The following is a 21163-nucleotide window of genomic DNA, read 5'->3' on the forward strand; positions in this document are numbered from 1 at the left end:
CTATTCAAATCCCAATCCAAAATCCAAATCCCCAAACAAACACACCCTACACATATTCATTATTTTTATATATTTTTTACACAATCAGTTTCTCATAAAAAAAAAAATTTACATAAATTATTGAATAATATTTTTAAAGTTTACTTACATATATAATTTTCCTTAAGTATTCACATACTAGTTTACATTATTAAATATATTTTACATAATATGCAATATAATATATATATATATATATATATATATCAAATTTAATCAAGGCGTTGCCTGCTGTGGATTAAAAAATGAAAGTATAATATGACCAGAGAGAGTTCCAAAAACCACACACACTTAGTGGGTAGTTCAATCTAAAGGGAATATTCCCTTTTTATGGACCTCTATAGCTATGCCTAATTATTTGAACTTAATGCACAAATCAACAAAATTAATTAAACAAATGCCCCCAAATTTGAAAAAAAAAAAAAAAAAAAAAGAATAATTAAAATCCACCTTCCTTTAACTCTGCTCTTCATCATGGTTGCCATGATCATCCTGTTGAGTTTGTTTCACCGAATCATCATCGGCGGCACCGCCAGTTTTCGATCTCGACCGCCCCGATCCGGCGCCACTAACTTGCTCCTTCGACTTCTTTCTCCGGCCCTTCTTCGGGGCATCGGGGCCCGATGATGACGTCGACTCCTTGGATGACCTCCTAGTCGACCTGTGGTACATTTTGTCGAATTTTACTAATATTATTAATAATGAAATCAGAAAGAAAGAATTCTATTATCGCGAGTTGCCACATAATACGCGCAAATAATAATCATTTTAAGTTTATATTATATACTCTACTTTTTCGTCATCTAGATGTGTGTTAAAATATTTATGCATATCTTTTAATGTGTACTTTTTATTTTTATTTTTGTCTTTTGTAATAAAAATAGTATGTTTTTTTACTAAAAACAAAATTTCAACATTTTTTTTAGACAGCCAAAAAGAATAAATGAACATAAATTTAAATGAAAGATTGATAAAAAATTAATCTAATAAACTAATAATCTAAAATATGTCAATAATAACCTGGATTTCGAGGATGGATCTCTCTTCTTAGGGGAGGTGTCACCGGTGGTGTTGCTCTCCGATGAGTTGCGGCGCCGTGACTGTCTTGGAGCTCCTCCTCCTCCTTGGGAGTCTTTTCCAGGAGAATCTGCACCTGCTTTGGTGCCTCTCTTTGAGTCTGCAGTAACAAATAAATTATTCATTCATTCGATTGAAATACTATATATGTAGACATAAATTAATTGCAAGAATATACATATATGCATATATATATATATATGTATCATACCTTCAGAAACCCATTTGGTATTACTGTTATTGTCATGGTCATCCTCATTGGAGGGTGATGATAGTGTGCCTGAGTTGAATCCTTTCATCTGAAACACCATTTCAAGAAAAAGATATATGATAATGATCTTGATCAGATATATACACTGACAAATGATTGATATCGAAGCTCCATGTATTATATTATGTATACCATTATGGTGTGCTACTTTGCTATGTTAACATATCAATGCGTTGTCACTATTTTTTTTTCCCTGTATTAGCAACATATAATCTTGTGAAGGAATCACATAAACAAACCATCAAATAACAGCTATAATGTGTGTGAAAGGGCAGTTATATATATATACTAGACAACACATTAGATATAAATTTGCAACGCACATATAAATCGAATTGGGTAGCACATTAAATATAAATTTGCGACACACATATAAAATAGAACTGGTAGCACATAAATTTTTTTTATAAACATCTGTTGTTTGTTATATTTTCATATGATATTTATAGTATTTTCATACGCTGTGTGAAATGAGTATTATTAATGTGGTTAATTTAAATACGTACCCAGCTAGGGGCATCATTTGAAGGTCCGTCAGATCCAATGTGAGCCACATGCTTCACATCTGTGGGTAAACCAATCTGTATTTCATCTTCCTTTTCTTCCTCTGCAGACCATCACACACACACACATATATATATATATATCATCGTCAGAAACAAGATTAATTGAATTCACTAAACAGATAGATAGGTTATAGAATGATGATGAATTAAAAGGGTACTCACCAAATATCTGGGAAATGTATCTAAGGCCTTTAAAAAGACCCTTCATCTTAGGGTTCATCACCTTTGCATGTTTATCGCTGTTGGTAGTCGCCATTCAATACGATATTTCTAGATTATATATATGGCAGTAATTCTATTGCTGATATGAAACCCCAACCTTCATTCTCCTAATTCATTCATGATTGATTCAAAAAAGTCGACAATAATATCGACACAAACACCCACAAGCTACGAAATAATGGATTCTTGAAGTTCAAGAGAGAGGCAGAATGGTGCAACAATTAGCTAGGATGAAGAACAGAAGAAAAAGTGGACTAGAAATATGAATACCAATTAAGGATATTTTTTTTCCTCTGGCCTCAATTTTGAATTTTGGTTAAGTTTGGAATATAAGGATGGCATTATTAGAAAAAGCAAAGGCAATCAAAACAAGCACCATACAAAATCAACGAATTCCCTTAATTTACAAGCAATGTGCCCTATTTTGGGTATCAACTTATGTGGATTACTAAAAGAATGGAATCGACTAAAATTAGCACAAAGGCCTAAAGGACTAATTCAATTAAAACATTAAATAAGTGAAAATAAAGATATATGACACACAATCAAGGGATTTCATGTATATATAATAGAAGCAAAGCATGTAGGGGAAAATGAACTTAAAATTGTAGTTTAAAAGGATAAGCAAGGTAATTCATACGGCTACATATAGCCATGTGTGTGAAGGTGTGGGGTACAATCTAAGATGCCTTGAGATCGTCCATGCCAACGCTAGCCTGTCAACGAGAATACCAAGTTTATTTTGTTAAGACGATTCATGATGATCACCAAAACAGGAACTTATGTATGTAGTTAGCTTTAATAGTAATAGAACCAGAAACAAGAAAAATTTGTTTTCACATCTTCTACAGATAAAGATCTTACCAAGAACTTGTGGTTCTCCTCAAGGAGTGGCGAAAATTTTGTGCAGAAACTTTCAATATCAGAATAGATGTCACCGGTGCCACTTACGACTTCCAAGAACTTTTTCCTATCAGGAGCGAGCTTCATAGCAACCTATAGTTTTAAAATACAGAAAAGATAGGACAGAAAGGACGGTTAGAACATACACAATCAGGTGAGGGATTTCAGTTTCTGAGTAGATGCATGAGAATGCTTTTAAGAAATCCATCGATAATCTATAGTAATAAAATGGCTTATGTATTCTTAAGAAAAATTGCGCTATTGGGTGGGCGGCAGAACTACCAATATATATATATATATATGTATGCAACAGAAAATGAAAAATTAATGGAAACGATTCCACTCTTTTGATGCAACCGTTGCCATTTAAGTTGGTATCCTTTAACACAACACGAATATAGTCAATATTATTGTTGCTGGGACATGGCATAATGAGCTAGAGAGAAGTGCTACCGTAAAGGTTGAGCTGGCTAGCCAACCGTGCCACTTTTTCAGAGTCTTTCCATAGGAATCACTACAAGCTTGAGACATTGGCCAATCTTGATGATGGAGCAAATTACGGAACAACTCCAACAAGAAATCCATAGCCCTACAGGAGATATCATGATAATTTAGGTCAGTTGCCAAGCAACAGATACGGGACATAATCTAATAAATTTTTACTTTAGAAGATTAGAATATGATGTTAAATAATTGGACCGATAATAGAAGCAGGGGTTTCAATCATTTATACCTTGTTAGCCACAAAAGACCGTTGGTGCAACTGGATGAACCTTTTGCCGTCTTAGCATCAACTTCTTCTTGTACCATGCTGTATAGATGCTCGTATTTGGTAGGGTCGGAGGTGTACTTGTTCTCCAATCTCTATATTGCAAGGAGTTGAGGAGTCAGTTAAAGGATATGCAAACAAAAGGTCCATAAAGCAAGAGTAGACGCAAAAGAAAGTTTGATCATACAATTGAAATATGTTGGACAAACAAGTTAATTGTAGGGGGCAAATATCTTACAGTTATATTGCCTCCAACATCGGATTTGACAAGTGCCATGGCGGCTCCAAATTTATCTGAACATAAATATAGAAAGATTTATTAAAATACACTTCTTCTAGTCTTTCTTGTATTTACATATACAACAAACAAAAAATAGTTATCTTCATCTGCAAGGAACTGCATATCTTATAAGAGGTAATACTATTAAATTCTATGTAAAATCAAAACCGTGACGGTTTACCTATAACTGGAAGTATGAACTTGCATAAATCCAAGAATGGTTTTGTGAGCATCACCCCATCTTCCGACTTAACATGCTTCATTCCTTCCAATGCTGGGGAGAATACAGTTCCTTCCATTCTGTAGTTAACTGCACATGGAGAATAATGGTTCATTTCGGAAACGAAAAAACAGACAAAAGATCCCAAATAAACCTAAGATCTGTAGTTAACATGATTTGACTAGATTTGAAATTACGGAGAATTAGAATTATGAGTAAACCTAAGATCCCAAATAAATCTTGTCTTTGCATCTGATCTTAAATACAGGACTCATTTTGGAACTCAATTATAATCGAGGAGATTGATTAACCATACCGATCTACTCAAGTTACTCCAGAAAATTGCAAATCCAATTGCTCCTGACTTAGACATTGGCATCAAATTGAAGAATCTAAAAAGGATCATTCCTAATCACCCTAATGAACACAAGAATGACATCAACCCATGCCATCGTAGATCTCCATCATCCAAGTAACTAACTAAGATAATAGAAATCAAATCCAAAGATCCTTAAAACGCAGCAAATCCGAGCACCATTTCCGCAACTACAATTCATAGACTAAAGCTGACTAGAGTTGATCCTCTCAATTGAATCACGACATACGCATCCGATGAAAGCTAAACTACCAAAAATGAATCAACAACACAATGACTATATGTGAAATCAACAACTATCATCACTATAAAAAAACAAACAAGGAAAAACAGTCAAATGAATCGTAATTCCATCAATCGACGGAAAAAGAAAAAAGTATAGGCATGGATCTATGCAAAAACCTGAACGACCGATCAATCCAGAAGCCTCCGGCGTATATCGAGAGTTCTTTGTCAGCTTCGGAGCAACGCACCACTGTACAGCAGTTTTATGGTCGCCGGTATTTATGCTTTCCTTTTCTGTGAAACGCAGTTGAATTTTTATTTTTTTTTAAATTCAATTATGGGCCGAATTACAAAGCCCAATTTAAACGGCCCATGCTAATAGCCCAAATTAAGTGGATCGGATAGAGCCCTACTAAAACGGGCCGGGTTAGAATCCGAAATAAAATGGGTCGTTCAGAAATATATATGGGCTTTTATATGGAGCCCAAATTAATGGGTCAGTTTAAGAAGCCTGATAAATGGGTCGGGTTAGGAGCCCAATTACAATGGATCATTCATATGCTACGAGGACCCAAAGGAGATTTGATCATTTTGCAACTCGGCACAGAGCAAAAACCCTAACCAAACCCTAGCTTCGCAATTCCCTCGTCTCTGCACTGACGCCTTCTCTGTTCGTGAGCGAAAATGGTAAGATCAACTGAACAATCATGGTTTTTCAGCGTGATGAGTCAGGTATTTGTTTGTTTTTTCTGAATTTTTGTTGTGTTTTAATCTTCATTGTAGCCGTTCAAGAGGTACGTGGAGATCGGACGGGTTGCCCTTGTTAATTACGGCAAGGACTATGGGAAGCTCGTTGTCATCGTCGACGTCATTGATCAGAACCGCGTACGTTATTAATATTGTTTTTCTTTAAAGTTCGTTGTCGAGTTTCTCCTCTATTAGGATCTTAATTTACTTAGAAATATCCGCTTTTGATATTGCTGTTGATTGCTTAGCTACTATTTTCCAGTTTTCAAAATTGTGATGACTTTTGGATATGCACAGAAGGTCTTTTAGCTGACAATTGGTGTTTTTGTATCAATGGTGGTCGTGAGAAATTTACCGAATCAAACGAGTTTTGTGTAGTAAAACTGTTGCTAATGAGTTCTACTAGGATTTCGAAAGAGCATTTTCCTAAATTAGAATACAGAGTCGCAATCGGGGTTGTTTTTCTACCTCATCTTCATCTTCCGATTTCCAAGGCATCTTTTTGTTGAACCTACTAGAATTATCCGGTATAATTGTTGTATTAAGCATAGTTGTCAATAGCATGCTAATAGAGGTGTTGCGGCTGCTCTGCGATGCTGCATTTATGCAATAGCGGAAGTAGTGCCGTTTAGTGGTGGTGCAGTGTGGAGAAACGGAAGCTCTATGTTTGTTTTTACAAGACTATGTATTTATATCATATTTAGTACTAATCAATCAACTAATCGTTAAATTTATTGTAAAAAGCCTTCATAGACACTTGATTTAAATTGTGGTATAATCTAACTAACGAGCCTGCGCAGTTTGAATGATGATACGGCATAAGCTTACTCGGTAAATAATTAGATTAGCAAATGTTACCAATGTTGCTACGTAAATTCCGTTGTATTTCACATGAACTTGAGATTGGAATATGTTGATAGATTTTTCGACCTGTTTTGATCGTCTTATTAAAGATGAATTATATGGTCTTTATGTTTGATTTTCCCAATGACAGGCTCTTGTCGATTCCCCCGACATGGTGAGGAGTCAGATGAACTTCAAGAGACTTTCTCTTACCGACATCAAGATCAATATCAAAAGGGTTCCTAAAAAGAAGGCGCTTATTGCGGCCATGGAGGCTGCTGGTTTGTACCCAAAATTTCAATTACCTTACCCTGTTTGATAGTCCAAAGAAAATTTGTCGATATATAATACGGGTGTTGGTGTCTGTACGGCAGATGTAAAGGGCAAATGGGAAAAGAGCTCCTGGGGCAGGAAGCTAATTGTCCAGAAGAGAAGAGCTGCCATGAATGACTTTGACCGGTTCAAGCTTATGATTGCGAAAATTAAGGTATATCTATATATACACATACGCGATGTTTGTTTGATTTTCGACCGTGTTTTGTCTAAATTGTGTTCTCTCAACTTCGCAGAGGGCTGGTGTTGTCCGGCAAGAACTTGCAAAACTCAAGAAAGAGAATGCAGCCTAATCTAGTAAAATTTTTTGTCAGTTCATATTTTTGAAGGATTTTTAACACCTTGCCTGCAGATTTACCTGTTCTTGAATTAATTTACACTAGGCGAAAAAAATTTACTTCCCGATATTGCTTCAGCTTCAGATCGGGAACATGTTTTTGCCATTCGTCGTAAAACTTGCTTCTATTATTAACTCATGGCAATGATACGTTATTTTGTTCCCTTTTTACATTCGATTGCTCTTTAGCCTTCTTTTGAGTTACGCGTTATGATATTTACTATCGATTATGGTTTAGCATTTTGTGTTGTTAGATCTCGGATTGATATCGGGTATGGTTAATAAAATTTTACAGGAAATCGGGTGTACCTAGCTTCGGGTTTGAGCTACGGTTTATGATAAATACTTTCGACATGGTATTGTTAAATATTGTGGATCGAGACTATTACGTATAGGTTAAATCATATTGATATCGAGTATGTTCCAGGGTGTGTCTATTTGGGAGTTTGGATTTTGGTTTGGAATTTGAATAGTAAAAATGTTGAATTGAAATAATTGTATGATGTGATATAAATAGGTGTTGATGTGATATTTTTCACGTAAACGTAAAATTGTGAGGATTGCATAGGAGCTCGACTAACTCGGCCTAGCCTCAATCATGCTACGGCCGTGGACCTTCGTCATGTCCTGACTTCTCATCCTCGACTTCACCTTCATAGCCTCGACCCATTTACCTCCTTCGGCGTATACATTACGCAGCAATGCATAATATCCCGAGTCGTCGCCGTTTACATTTACAAGATCCGACTCGATCCTGCTCAGAAAGTCCATTCTCTGATGTATCCGGCACCCGTTCACCAGCGCACCCCAAACGCTTGCGTCTACCGGAAAAGGCATCGATAGAATAACCTCGTATGCTCCGTCGATGTCGCCTGCCCGGCTCAGCATATCCACCAAGCACGCATAATGCTCCGAGCTGGGCGCAATTCCGTAATCCCGAACCATTGAATCGAAATACGACTTGCCCCTAGACACATTCCCGGCGTGGCCACAGGCCGAGAGGATGCTCATGAAAGCAACGTCGTTGGGTCTCCTTCCCGACTCTATCATCCCGTCGAAAAGTGCAATCGAGTCGTCGATACGCCCGTGCATTGCGTAACAACTGATCATCGAGCTCCACGTTACAACGCTTCGATCTCTCATTCTGTCGAAAACTCTCCGGGAGACGTCGAGGTCGCCGCATCGAGCGTACATATTCACCAGCGCGGTATCGATGTACATATCGCTCGTTACTCCCGACGTAATAAGCCTGTGATGTACCCATTTCGCCTTGTCTATAAACCCGAGATTCGAACAAGCCTGAACGACGCTCAAAAATGTTACCTCGTCCACGTGGAGATTATTCGCGCACATTTCTTCGAATAATCGAACGGCTTCTTCCGAGTACCCGTTTTGTAAAAACCCACACATCATCGAATTCCACGCGACGACGCTACTCCCGTCCCGAGCATCGCAAAACACCCTAAATGCCGAGCTTGTAAACCCGCATTTCGCGTACATATCAATCAACGAATTCCGAACAAACTCATTCGGGACAACGTATGTCTTAACGACAAGGGCGTGGATTTGGCATCCGAATTCAGACAACCCGATCGATCCACAGGCTGTAAGAGCGCTAGCCGACGCAAACGAATCCGGCAAGATTCCTCGAACCAACATCTCTCGAAACAACGACAGAGATTCCTCCGCCATATGCTCCCGAGCGTATCCCGATATGAGGATATTCCACGACACTACATCCTTTTCATACGCAGAATCGAACACCAATCGCGCGTACCGTAACTCGCCGCCGTTAGCATACAAATCAATCAGCGATGACCTCAGAAAATCGTCGTCGAGATCGATATAATTCCGAACTGCGTAGGCGTGAACAGCTCTCCCTTCTCTCAAACACCGCAGTCGAGCGCACGAACACACGACGTTCATCAACGTAACGGTATTTGCCTCCAATTTATGCCCCGACATTTTAACGAACATCTTCAACGCCTCCGAATAGCAACCGTTCTGATTATAACACGAAATCATTGCTGTCCATGAAGCTGTGCTACGATCAACGGAATTACCGAACAACCTCTCAGCGCTATTCACGTCACCGAATTTTCCATACATTGCGACGAGAGAACTCACCAACGCCGAATCTATCGGAATATTCTTTCTAACCGTATAGCCATGGCACGACTTCCCGATTATCGGCATCCTCAACTCTCCGCAGGCCTCGGATACGCTGAGCATTGTGACTGCATCAATGGCCATCTCTACCCTCACCATTTCTCTAAATAATTTCAATCCTTCGGCCTCCGATCCGCTGCGGATATAGTTCGTTATAATCGAACTCCATGAGACTGAGTCTCTTTCAGGCATTTCGTCGAACACTTTCCGTGCACTACACAGGCACTCTGATGAACCGTACAAATTCAGCAATGAGGTACTGACTATAGGATCGCAATCAAATCCAGACTTCAAAACCGTCGAATGGATCGTTTCTCCCGTTCTCAGATCGCAGATTGAAGAACAAGCGCTCAGAATTGGCGGGAAAACAAAATTGTTCAACTCAACAGCGTTTGCGAGCATACTTCGGTATACGTCAATGGCTTCTAGGAAGAATCCGTTCCAGACGTTGCATTTAATCACAACTCCCCACATGAATGAATCTGGATTCGAGAAGGTTTTGAAAATTAGCCTCGACCATTGCACCGCACCGGTTTGTGAATATGCTTCTATGAGTTTGGTTGCTACGAGACGATCCTTCCCGAATCCGGTGACCGTCAGATGGCCGTGCACGGCGGAGACCGATCGGAAGCTCGTACAGGCTCTGAAAAGCGGCATGTACATCTTCTTCTTCTTCTTCTTCAGTCTGCCAATTCATCGGAGAACACAGTCCGAATCTTCAATTCTCCGGAGAACCTTGAAAATCATCTCACACGCCGGCGGTCTGCCATTTACGGCGGAATTCTCCGTCCGCGCCAGTCAAAAGCAAGATTGAGAGCTGAAAGTATAGGTATGGAGTCTCCAAAATATGAAAATACAAATGGGACAATACATGGTGACAATATTAAAAAATATATTTCCTCAATTTTATAATAAAATTATTTTTATTTTTTAAATTAATTCTAATTATTACTTCAATTTATTTTTTAAAATTTTTTAAAAAATAAAAATATTTTTAATTTTTTATATTCTATTTTATACTCACTTTTAATTAAATATTATTATTATGAATATACTTTATAATTTTTCGAATTATATGTATTTATTTATCTTTTTATATTAATTTTAATGATTAGTATTTTATAAATATTAATATAATAAAAAAGTAAAAAAATAATTTTACTTTTAGGGTGTGCTTGTTTGGGGTTTGGATTTTGAGTTAGATTTCAATAATAAATAGATGCACGTTTTGAATGTAAAATTGATTTTTTTAGTATAATATAAAAAATGAAAAATAAGTATTTGATTCGTTATTTTTGAGAAAAAAATATTGGATTCAATCCGATCCCCAAACAAACACACCCTAAAATCATTTATTTTTTATTTAAATAAAAAATATTTTTGCTAAATGATTAATATGACTCGGAGGAGAGTATTAAATATTATTTTTTATAAAAAATAAATTACATTACTATTTCAATATAGTTAGAATGAACAAAAGTTAACGGATATCAAAATTCATATAAATTTGTATATATACTCTTTTTCGCTTTTATTTTAAATATTTTTTTTTTAAAAAAATAATTATATAATAAACAAAATATTAGGTTTTATCGCAGATTTATCCTTATTTTGGAAGCGGTAGGAAGTATTTGTAGTTTTAGGAAATTATTGGGGCAATACCAAATAAAGTACTTTTGTTGGGCCAAAAGTGCGAATAAGCGAAATAGAAACACAACTAGGGGAATGTATTGCTGAGGTACCTTCGTTAAACCTTCAACGCTCTTCTCAAACTCCTCATCGTATACGCGCAATTGTGCGTCTCCTCTAAGTACGACTGATCGATCCTTACTCGTCATTGAATTCCTCTCGATCCAGATTCCGTTTGATCGTAAAGATGAATATCTTCTCCAAGAAACCGACTGGCAAAGGTTTTTTTTTTTTTTTGTTAATTGTTTAATTTACTTTTGTTCGTCAATCTTGTGGCGTATGCTGTCATCGTTTGTGTTGAAATATGGTTGTAATTTACGTGATTTAGCATCTAATCCATGGTCGGTTGATTGAGTTTGTCCTGTCTGAACTTCTTATTTCTGATTTTATTGCTTGTAATACTGAATTTTGTAATGGTTGATTGCAGAGGTTCTGCGTGAGAGTAAACGAGAAATGGCCAACGCTACTAGAGGTTTTTTCTTGTGTTCTTTTTGTTTTACCAGCAATTGATTGTTTTATTCTTTGCATTTACAGTGATGTCTTTTTTAGTTACTTGAATTATCTGAAACTGTGAAAGAATCATATACTTGTGTTTTGGAATCACGGATTTATATAGCTCTAGGTTTTATTGAGCAATCATCTTCCATTTATTGTTGAAGAACTAATCGAATTCTTTCTTTAACAAAAGCTGACGTTTGGTGGTTCCACACGGATAAGTATATTAGCATATGCTTCACTTTATGCGAAAAACTTAATTTACATCTTGTAATTCGAGTCTCAAGTTAGGCCTATGTTGTGTTTGTGTGAACAAATCAATCAAATTTATTTGAAAGAAATCTTGTTATGCATATCTTATCTGCTCATTACAAAATCTGGAGTCATTTGAAATGCTTAAGGAGACGATGATGTAGCGACGCCATGCTTCCTCTAATTATAACTGGCGTGGTGTCAATAGTCTTATTTTCAACTTGTTTCTTGCATAATGTGTAGAAATCAGGCAAAAATATGTATTATTTTAACTTGTGGTCTTGATATAGGTATAGAAAGGGAAATCCATGGATTGCAATTAGAGGTATGTATAAGACTTTTCACACCCTTTCCATTACCATTTTTGTTGTTTTTTTACGTAAAAAATTAGACGGTTGTTTGCGATGCAGGAAAAGAGGCTTGTTGCCGAGATAAAGAAAACTGCTAAAACAGGGAATGAGGTGCATATACTATTTAGAAGATTTGTTAAAAGTTTATGGGACAATCTCGAAATAATTCTCATTGTTTTTGCTGTCTCTAAAATTTTCAGGCAGCAACTAAAATTCTTGCGCGCCAATTGGTTAGGCTTCGGCAACAAATAGCCAATTTACAAGGTAGTCGAGCTCAGATGAGAGGTATAGCAACTCACACTCAGGTAAAATAAATTGACCGCTCCGATATTTTATTTATTTATTTATTTTTGTTCATGCAAAGTAACTGACATTATTCGGTATTCACATCTGCAGGCAGTCTCTGCCCAAACTTCGGTAGCTACTGGCATGCAAGGTGCCAGTAAAGCTATGAAAGCAATGAATGAGGTTTGCGGCTAATTTGTGTAGCTCAAGTATTATTTTTTGTTCTTAAAACAATCAAGTAGTCTTGTCTTTTTTAAATACGGTGATTTTGATCGCAGAAAATGGCCCCTGCAAAGCAAGTGAAGGTGATGCAAGAATTCCAGAAGCAATCGGAGCTAATGGATATGACTGTAAGATTGCATTTTTCACTTCTCCAGATTATATTAACCATGGCATTTGAAGATTAAATTTGTTTTCTTATATCTGTGTTCGATTTTCAATTTCGATTGTGTAGACTGAAATGATGTCTGATGCAATTGACAATGTCTTGGATGATGATGAGGCTGAGGATGAATCTGAAGAGCTAACAAATCAGGTGATCATTCGTTTCTAATGGAAAATTAAAGTTTTTATTGCTGAGATTCAAAATGTGCTTGATCAATCCAAACATTTGTTCGTAAAATGGCACATTGGATACTTTGGATTAGCCCGAGGATTCACAGATCGTAAATTTGGGATTTCATTAATGAGCAAGCTTTTGAAAAACATTTTTTCAAAATATCCTTCTGGAGTGAGATTCTTACGACATTCTTGGATTAAAAGGTTTATTACATGATTTCACATAGGACAAATTTATGAGTACAATACTTTAGTCTTCCGATTAGTTTTCAATTTACAAGATACTCATCCGACATTCAGCATTATTTCCATTACATTTACTTGCACTTTTCGTAAATACTACAGGTGCTGGACGAAATCGGTGTAGATGTAGCCTCACAGGTCTGTTTTCGTCGCAACATCGTAATTATTACACAATAGACTATGTTTCTGCAGATTCTAAACCCTGACATGTTTATCGTGTCTGATTCTGGACTCATCAACAGCTGTCTTCTGCTCCCAAAGGAAAAATTGCCGGGAAGAACGCCGAGGGTCCTGGCAAGTATGTATTCGATGACTCAAATGTATGAATCCCCAACCCGAGGAGTCGTTGACTTGTAACTAATTATCTTTGTCTTGCTGTAGCTCAAACATTGATGACCTTGAGAAGAGATTGGCTGCCCTCAGAAATCCTTGAAAAGGTTCAAGGATCTCTTCTTAAGTCGGATCGAATACCATGTAGCGCGATTATTTGGTAATTATATCTTTGTGCATAATTCTTCCCCTGCTGTTTATATTGTTATAACCACCTGCTTTACATTTGTTATTTACTTGAAGTTTTGGTTCAAATTGTAGTCAAGATATGTTTAGATTTTAAATGGTTCATGATGTGTGGGCAAAGAGTGTGGCTTGATTAGGGTGTTGATTTAATTCAGTACATAAAATATAAATTGTCAGCGCATGGTTTTGAATGATATCTATTAGCAAATCGATCACTTATTTTTTCATTATCCACAATTAATCAAATAAATAATAATAATAATAATAATAATAATAATAATAAAAAAAAAAAAGATAGATATTCTTTTGTGTGTAAACTATTAGCTTCAGCCGAAAATTTACTCAAAATGCGGCAATGGTTTGAGCAGTGTTGGTTTGGTTGTTGGCGGTTGATGACGAAATTATATAAACGAACTACTCCCTCTTTAATTTTGGTCCGTCCAACAAAGTATCTATTTCTTTTTCTTAGTAACTGTGTTATATCTGCCTAACATTATAAATACCCTTACAATTTACAATATAGTACACAAATATCATTATTTTCAAACCGAAGGAGTATATGTGACAGCAAATAAAATTTAGAAGTTTGAACTCGTAACTTCACAATTACGAGTTTGTCTTCTCGCTCACACATCACATAGTTCAGACCTTTTTTTAAATTCGGCATTTACATAGAGCACACTCAAATATGTAAATAAAATTGGATTAGTGTGACTTTCCGATCGAATCTAGTTTGCAGATTATTAGGTTTGATCAAAGATTTTACCCAATGTGCATTTTCGGCGAGTAGCAACTACAGATTCTTACGTAATAAATCATAAAAAGAAAATAAAAAGAAAATGGTTACAAACAACAAATATATAAGCTACATACCGAGTATGGCAGAATACATTTGGCATTTATTAAAAACCTAAAAGCCTCAGTCTTGTTGGGAAACAACAAAAAAATTAAAAATCGAAAAACTACATCACAAACAGCTCATCAAAATCTTGGATGAGAGCATAGCATAGCATAGCATACATCATACCATTACATACACATTTGCAATACAAACCGTGTGGATTTCCACAAAACCATGACTGAAAAATATCGTCGGGTGTTGCCGGGAAGATCTCATTCGTGGTGGTCACTTCTTGATCGAGAGGAACTCGAAGGTGCGCAGAGGATCATCACGGGTGCCTTTACCTGCTGTACGAGAGAAAGGCGAAGGCTTAGTGTCGGCGCCGGGTAGACTTCTTTGGGCGGTCGAGAACCGGCCGGTGCTCGAAACCAATCTGACGGCACGTCCATTGGAAGGCTCACCGGACGAGGTCGGTCGGCTGGTCGAAATGGCGGCGCGCTTTGAGGAGCCTCCATTTCGAGAAGCGCGGCCCTTCTCTGAGTCGGGCAGCTGCATTTGAAAATCGGGAAGATATATATATATATATCTTAATTACGAGCATCTAGGACTAGGAGAGATTTAGGAGAATCGTGTAAGAAGAAATACCACATCCTTGGATGACGATGGAGGGTCTTCTAACGTCCTGTGTTTAAATTGTTCGTTGTGCTGACCAGAAGTTGCGGTGTTTCTTCTAGAAAAAGCTTCGATTGCACCCGGGAATCTATCGTGGGAGTCGTGCCCTGCTGGAGAAAACAGCGAAATCAGAAACGATCAAAGAAAAATTTGGTCGGGAATACAATGAAAATCTAAAGAATGCAATTTGAATACTTTCAATATTGCAATAGACTTCTGTTTTCAGACATTAAAATGGTTTCAAATTGGGATTTTCACAATTCATAAGGTTAGCAGCAGAATCTTGCGCTAAGCATGGATACAAAAGATAATTTCAATGGAAAAAACTAAAAGATAAACTTAAAATTCTCTACGGAAGCTAGAAGTTCGTTGGCTCGATCACTTGGATAGAAGTATTCCTCAGTTAAAATCTTTCGGTGAAGAATTCTCAGCAGTTACTAAGCCATATAACGAGTCTAAAATACAGCTTCTGATTTTAGACCGTGCACATTTCGATTTCTTGTATAGCAAATTAGTTTCAATGTCAGTTTTATATTTCTTTAAAATGATATCACATATTTTGACAAGTTAAACAGCTAATTAATCGCTAAATCGAAAGATCAGATAAGTGGTTCAGCATTTTGGTAGTTCATTATGGCCGAAGAAGATCCTACCTATTCGTCCCGGTCTCTCAGCGGAGGTCCCAGCAACAGCATTTCCGGAGGGATTCTGCAATAACACAATATCTATTATTCTCAACCATTGGAGAACATATAGCCACCATTAATAAGGAAAAACTAACCCTCGGTCTAGAACTAGAACCAATCTGTGGATACTTCAATATAGTCCAATCGAAAACATAGTCAAATTGATAACCTACATGAACAAACACAAGATAATATACGAGGAGCTGCCGAAGAAGTAAAGAGCACAAAGGCATTTCCTGGTAAACTGAATATCAAATTGTAAATGACAGATTATGAACTTTAAAAAAAGGAACGGAATTACACATTACCTTGACGAATAAACAAGTCCCGGAAAAGCCTTTTTAAATAAGAATAATCAGGCTTGTCCTCAAATCTTAAAGCTCGAGTGTAGCGAAAGTAAGATATGAACTCTGATGGATATGACTTGCATAGAACCTGCCATATTGTATAAGAAGTTAAATTTATTCAGCAAGTTACGGGTGGATCACATAGCTAAGTATATAACCAAATGCAAGGACTTAGATAACATATTAACCACCACGGGTCCTTCTAAAATTACATAGAACAAAACTGTGTGTATTCTGCTGTAGGTTGTAGTTTCATTTCATTTATGATCATGGAGAAAATGACTTTAACAGGATTCCATAAACAACCCATAAAGATTGGCGAATAAAGCACCAGGATCAATCTTAAAAGTTAAAACTAAAGGTCTATTCGGTGACAAGGTTATATAGTGGTTGATGAATGTCAGATGATATGGCGTGAAGTGAATAATCAATAAAATAACATGTACACTCAACATTGCAGTAAGGTCGATGGTGTTAGTATGTAAATATAATATTAAACATTCACAGTGTATGATAGACTATAGAGATCGTTGTTAGGGTAATTCAGATACATCAGGTAAAAGCCATAATGTACTGTACAGAAGTTCAAATATTTAACCCCAACGCTACAATAGGATCCAATGATAGGTTGACTTCTTATTATCAAAGTAAAACAGTATTAAGTTGGATTAATAATCAACTAAATCGCAAAAGAGGCCCAAGTGGATAGCAGGAGTAGGTTTTCAAGTCAGATCATGTAAGTGAATTACAATGGGAAACTAATATCTCGAGAGAACGTTATTTGAAACAAGTGCAAGTTGAATAACAAATTCAGACATGACGGGGAAACATACCTCTATAGGCGTTAACATTTTCTGCTCACATATCCTGTCATATTTTTGCTTTTTCGTGCCAGCTTTAAGTCCTTGCCAGGGCAAGCTGGAATGAAATTTAAATTGTGGAATAAGTGCACAAAGAAATATAAAAATCTTGTAAACGATGTAGTAACCATATAACAATAAACAACCAACCTTCCTCTTAAAAAATACATTAGCACATAGCCGAGAGATTCCAAATCATCCCTTCTGCCTTGCTCTGCCAGTATAAGATTAAGTAAATTAAATTGAATTCCAGCAAAAGTAACTTTGGGATTTCGTTATGAATTAATTACTCACCAACTCCAAGGTGTGTGTTGCAACTAGCATAACGAGCAGTGCCGGTAAGATTCTTGTTTTCCCTGGAAAAGATGTAATACAACAACGGTAAATACATCTGAGGATAAAAAGATGAAAAACATAAGATCTGCCACAACCAGGTTACACAGTTGTAATTCACATTAATACAAACAGCCATTGCATATTTGATCATCCAAAATTCATATACCGAATCCAAACAAAATATGAAGTTACCTATATGGGATGTGCTTGTGAGTCTGAAGATCCCTATACTTTTTGGCCAGACCAAAGTCAATGATGTAAACCTGTAATATATAACACCAAATATGTCACAGATAGAAATGCAACAACCAGTGAACTAAAAAACTGGCACCCCTAAATTTCAACATCTGGAAACCCCATGCTTCGAATGCTCTTGGATAATGATTTTAACAAGTAGGTGAAAAAGAAATTGAAAATTCCAGCACAATAAATGAGTTTGACAGCATGTACTATCATGAAGTTTAAGTTACTACGGGCTTTTTTTTTGTTTTTATTATCGGATACTACGGGTTTGTTTGGTTGTGTTTAATGTTACTTTGGTTTTGAAAATTTTTGAATGATAAATAGGGTTTGAGAGCGATTATTCATTATAAAAATATACGGTTAGAAACTGGGATTGAAAACACAAACAAAAAAATGTCGAATAACTTTCCATCTTTTGAATACATAGCACATGATATAATTAAAGTGTGAATTATGAAAGATATACCTGATTCGCTTTGCGTCCCAGGCCCATCAAAAAATTGTCAGGCTTTATGTCTCGGTGCAGAAATCCTCTTGAGTGCATGTATTCAACTCTATTAATCTGGAACCACAATGTAAACCTAGTATCACAACTATTTGGCAGCGAAAATCAAACCCCAAAATAAAGGAAGAAAATTGGTTATCAGTAGCACTTGCCAGTTGATCTGCAAGCATTAAGACTGTCTTTAACGAGAACTTCCGGTTACAATAATTAAAGAGATCTTCGAGACTTGGGCCCAGAAGGTCTATCACCATAACATTATATTCCCCTTCAACTCCATACCATTTCAGGTGAGGAATGCCAGCTATACAACAAGAGAAATCGACAATATTAAGATGTTAAGAAAAGAATATAAATTCACCTCACTCGGGCTTGAGAAAGGAGTCATTACTATAGAACATAAATGCAATATCATATCTTATTACATGTAATTAAATAAACACTCGAATTTCGAAAGGATCACGAATAGAAAAATATCCAACTGTAACGTTATCTCCGATCAACTTATTACTGGAATCTTCAAACATATGCATATATAGCATAACACCGGAACATCTAAAACTAAAGTTTCGAAAACTCTATGAATGCGTTCCTCACAAGCAAGGAATAAGCCTAATAACATTGTGCTTCGACAAAAAGATGATGTTTAATCTAATCTGCATTCGTTTATGAGGAATAATCTGCATTGTTTATCTTCCCCCGGGAGATAAACAATTAAACTTACTTCCTCCTTGTAGAAACAAATAGATCTTTGACTCGTAGTGAAGCTGGGGGTGCTTGGTCTTCACAGATTCCTGAAATTTGTAAGGACAGCAATTTCAGAAGCATATGTGACGGGGACTTGCGGCTTCGCAATATAAGCGAACACAAAATTGGGTGGGTGTGTTCTTCTGTCTTTTTTTTACCATTTTTTACTATTCAATATTTTGTTTTTCCCCCAAAAATATAATTAAATAAATACACCAAACATCCATTTACCATACAAAACATCAAATCAAACAACTTTTTCACCTCAACAACAACAACAAAATAAAACCAAATTACAACAGAGCATACCCTAAGTAATTTGGAAATAAGGCCTTTTATGAACCAACAAATGTTCCATGTCTTTAAAAGTGAAACAAGCACTAAACACTCCACCATATAGCATGACAAACCAAATAAATGTCTTTGTAACTGTAAAATAAGATTAATATAGAATTCATTAATATGAAAATTAAAACACAATACCAGCTTAATGGCCACTTCTTCACCATTTTGTATGTTCACACCTACACCATGACAACAGAATCAAAGTCTTCAATACAAAAAAAAAATATCAAATTATGAAGATAAAATCAATCTCTTTCCTAAGTCAACAGTACCTAGAAAGAGTTCACCAAATGAACCAGACCCAATTTTCCTCCCAAGCTTGTACTTTCCCCCCACAGTACGGTCCATGGAAATCACTTCAATTCAACAAAACTCAAATTCCAAGATTCACCCACCCCTTAATCTCCCTCCCAAGAACTAACAATAAATAAATAAACAAATAAAAATCGGCAAATCTCAACCTTAATTAGGGGTGAAAAATTAACCCAAAACCCAGGCAGCAACAAGCACGCTAACTAAGTCCAAAAACAACCCAACGAATTTCGGAAACCTCAACAAATCCAATAAATCAGCAGAAAAACACAATAGATTAATCGAAAATCGACAAATCCCCTTCTTTCGCCGAACTACATGCTCGAACATACAGAAACCCTAACACCCGAACTGTCGATCCCTCATTGATCAAAACCCTAAAACAACCGAGCAGGAGCAACCGATTGAACTTCTCTGCTGCGCTGAATTATTGTAGAAAACTAAAACCAGCAACCAGAAAAGATCAAAAAAAAAGGAAGAAAAAGAAGAAAGAAAAAGAGGCGACAAGTAAGGAGATGAAGAATAAAAGAAATGCGAGACAAGGCAGCGAAGATTGAGGGATTGGGGAGGGAAATAGAATCAGAGAAAGGATCAAAAAATGGGAAAATAATGGATTGGAAGGAATTGAGGGAGTTGGTGTGCGTGTGGAAAGCCAAATTGGGGATTGAAGGATGGGAAAAAGATTATCGATGATTGATTGTAAGAAAGACTTTTGAGTGGTGTGTGTTGGCAATAAAGAAATTCATCTTCTTTATTTATATATATATATATATATACTCTCTCAAGAGACGTCTTATTTGCTATTATAATGATAATTAAGAAATAATATTATTTAATTAAAAATTCGTATAAAATAAAATTTAAAAGCCTAAAATATTTTTATTTTTTAAAAATTTAAAAAAGCATATTAGATTAATAAATATGGATAATTTGGAAAAATATGAATAATTTTGTTATAAAACAAAGACTACAATTACTGAATAAGGAAACTAAACACTTGTTTTGAAACTGACGAAAATAAAAAAACAAGACGAAGTAGTGTTAAATTACTAAATGGAAACTAGACAATAAGTAAGAATGGGTGTGTTTTTGTTTTATAGGATAAATGTATTTTTTATCTGCAAATTATGCAAAATTTACCTGTAATTTTATAAAATTGTGTTAAATTTTTATATTTTTAACGTCAAAATATTTTATAAAATTAAGTGTGTTTCCCCGTGAGGTTTTGATTTTGATTTTTTATTTTGAATAATAAAATTTTAAATTGAAATAGTTGTTTGATACAATATAAATATACTCTGTGATATTTTAAATATAAAATTAAATTTTAACATAATAAAATAAATAAAAATTTGGTGTTTTGATATTTTTTTAAAAAAAAAAACATTAAAATAGTAAAATTATGCGTAAAAACTTACAAGTAAACACACCAATTGTTTATGTAATGTTGTTATTATTATTATTATTATTATTTATAATATTTAAAAACCCTTTAACATTTTAAGAT

General features: G+C 35.8%; 6 protein-coding genes across 7 annotated transcripts; 2 read left to right on the forward strand and 4 right to left on the reverse strand.

Annotated features, from left to right (window-relative positions):
• Positions 1 to 250: 250 nt before the first annotated feature.
• Positions 251 to 2508, reverse strand: LOC127243061 (CRIB domain-containing protein RIC6-like). Its single transcript, XM_051262912.1, has 5 exons — positions 2116 to 2508; positions 1894 to 1994; positions 1328 to 1415; positions 1060 to 1216; positions 251 to 700 (listed from the first exon to the last, which is right to left on the reverse strand). Exons 1-5 carry the CDS (start codon positions 2207 to 2209, stop codon positions 496 to 498), a joined length of 645 nt encoding a protein of 214 aa, XP_051118869.1. The 5' UTR covers positions 2210 to 2508; the 3' UTR covers positions 251 to 495.
• Positions 2509 to 2708: 200 nt separating this feature from the next.
• Positions 2709 to 5228, reverse strand: LOC127243062 (glycolipid transfer protein 1). Its single transcript, XM_051262913.1, has 7 exons — positions 5126 to 5228; positions 4309 to 4437; positions 4086 to 4141; positions 3812 to 3942; positions 3532 to 3667; positions 3040 to 3171; positions 2709 to 2891 (listed from the first exon to the last, which is right to left on the reverse strand). Exons 2-7 carry the CDS (start codon positions 4424 to 4426, stop codon positions 2856 to 2858), a joined length of 609 nt encoding a protein of 202 aa, XP_051118870.1. The 5' UTR covers positions 4427 to 4437; positions 5126 to 5228; the 3' UTR covers positions 2709 to 2855.
• A 290-nt stretch (positions 5229 to 5518) lies between these two features.
• LOC127242821 (60S ribosomal protein L14-1-like) lies at positions 5519 to 7401 on the forward strand. The gene is made up of 5 exons (XM_051262519.1): positions 5519 to 5635; positions 5732 to 5833; positions 6690 to 6819; positions 6913 to 7025; positions 7108 to 7401. The coding sequence occupies exons 1-5, from the start codon at positions 5633 to 5635 to the stop codon at positions 7162 to 7164; spliced, it is 405 nt and encodes a 134-aa protein (XP_051118476.1). The 5' UTR covers positions 5519 to 5632; the 3' UTR covers positions 7165 to 7401.
• Positions 7402 to 7619: 218 nt separating this feature from the next.
• LOC127242817 (putative pentatricopeptide repeat-containing protein At1g69350, mitochondrial) lies at positions 7620 to 11150 on the reverse strand. Its single transcript, XM_051262515.1, has 2 exons — positions 11120 to 11150; positions 7620 to 10194 (listed from the first exon to the last, which is right to left on the reverse strand). Exon 2 carries the CDS (start codon positions 10038 to 10040, stop codon positions 7785 to 7787), a length of 2256 nt encoding a protein of 751 aa, XP_051118472.1. The 5' UTR covers positions 10041 to 10194; positions 11120 to 11150; the 3' UTR covers positions 7620 to 7784.
• LOC127242819 (vacuolar protein sorting-associated protein 2 homolog 3) lies at positions 11111 to 14787 on the forward strand. Its single transcript, XM_051262518.1, has 11 exons — positions 11111 to 11287; positions 11494 to 11538; positions 12104 to 12138; positions 12224 to 12274; positions 12364 to 12468; positions 12560 to 12631; positions 12727 to 12798; positions 12903 to 12983; positions 13352 to 13387; positions 13492 to 13547; positions 13631 to 14787. Exons 1-11 carry the CDS (start codon positions 11254 to 11256, stop codon positions 13680 to 13682), a joined length of 639 nt encoding a protein of 212 aa, XP_051118475.1. The 5' UTR covers positions 11111 to 11253; the 3' UTR covers positions 13683 to 14787.
• LOC127242818 (casein kinase 1-like protein 9) lies at positions 14643 to 20387 on the reverse strand. 2 transcript variants are annotated; one of them, XM_051262517.1, is made up of 14 exons: positions 19617 to 20387; positions 19483 to 19523; positions 18977 to 19046; positions 18408 to 18556; positions 18217 to 18312; positions 17700 to 17770; positions 17466 to 17527; positions 17322 to 17385; positions 17145 to 17229; positions 16273 to 16399; positions 16060 to 16133; positions 15932 to 15986; positions 15252 to 15385; positions 14643 to 15155 (listed from the first exon to the last, which is right to left on the reverse strand). In XM_051262517.1, exons 1-14 carry the CDS (start codon positions 19690 to 19692, stop codon positions 14892 to 14894), a joined length of 1368 nt encoding a protein of 455 aa, XP_051118474.1. In that variant the 5' UTR covers positions 19693 to 20387; the 3' UTR covers positions 14643 to 14891. The 2 variants fall into 2 exon arrangements, with proteins under 2 accessions (XP_051118474.1, XP_051118473.1); XM_051262516.1 differs by having other exon boundaries at positions 15252 to 15388.
• Positions 20388 to 21163: the final 776 nt, after the last annotated feature.

The sequence above is a fragment of the Andrographis paniculata genome, unplaced genomic scaffold (assembly GCF_009805555.1).
Source record: "Andrographis paniculata isolate CXL003 unplaced genomic scaffold, ASM980555v1 Contig89END, whole genome shotgun sequence".
In the NCBI taxonomy this organism is placed as follows: domain Eukaryota; kingdom Viridiplantae; phylum Streptophyta; class Magnoliopsida; order Lamiales; family Acanthaceae; genus Andrographis; species Andrographis paniculata.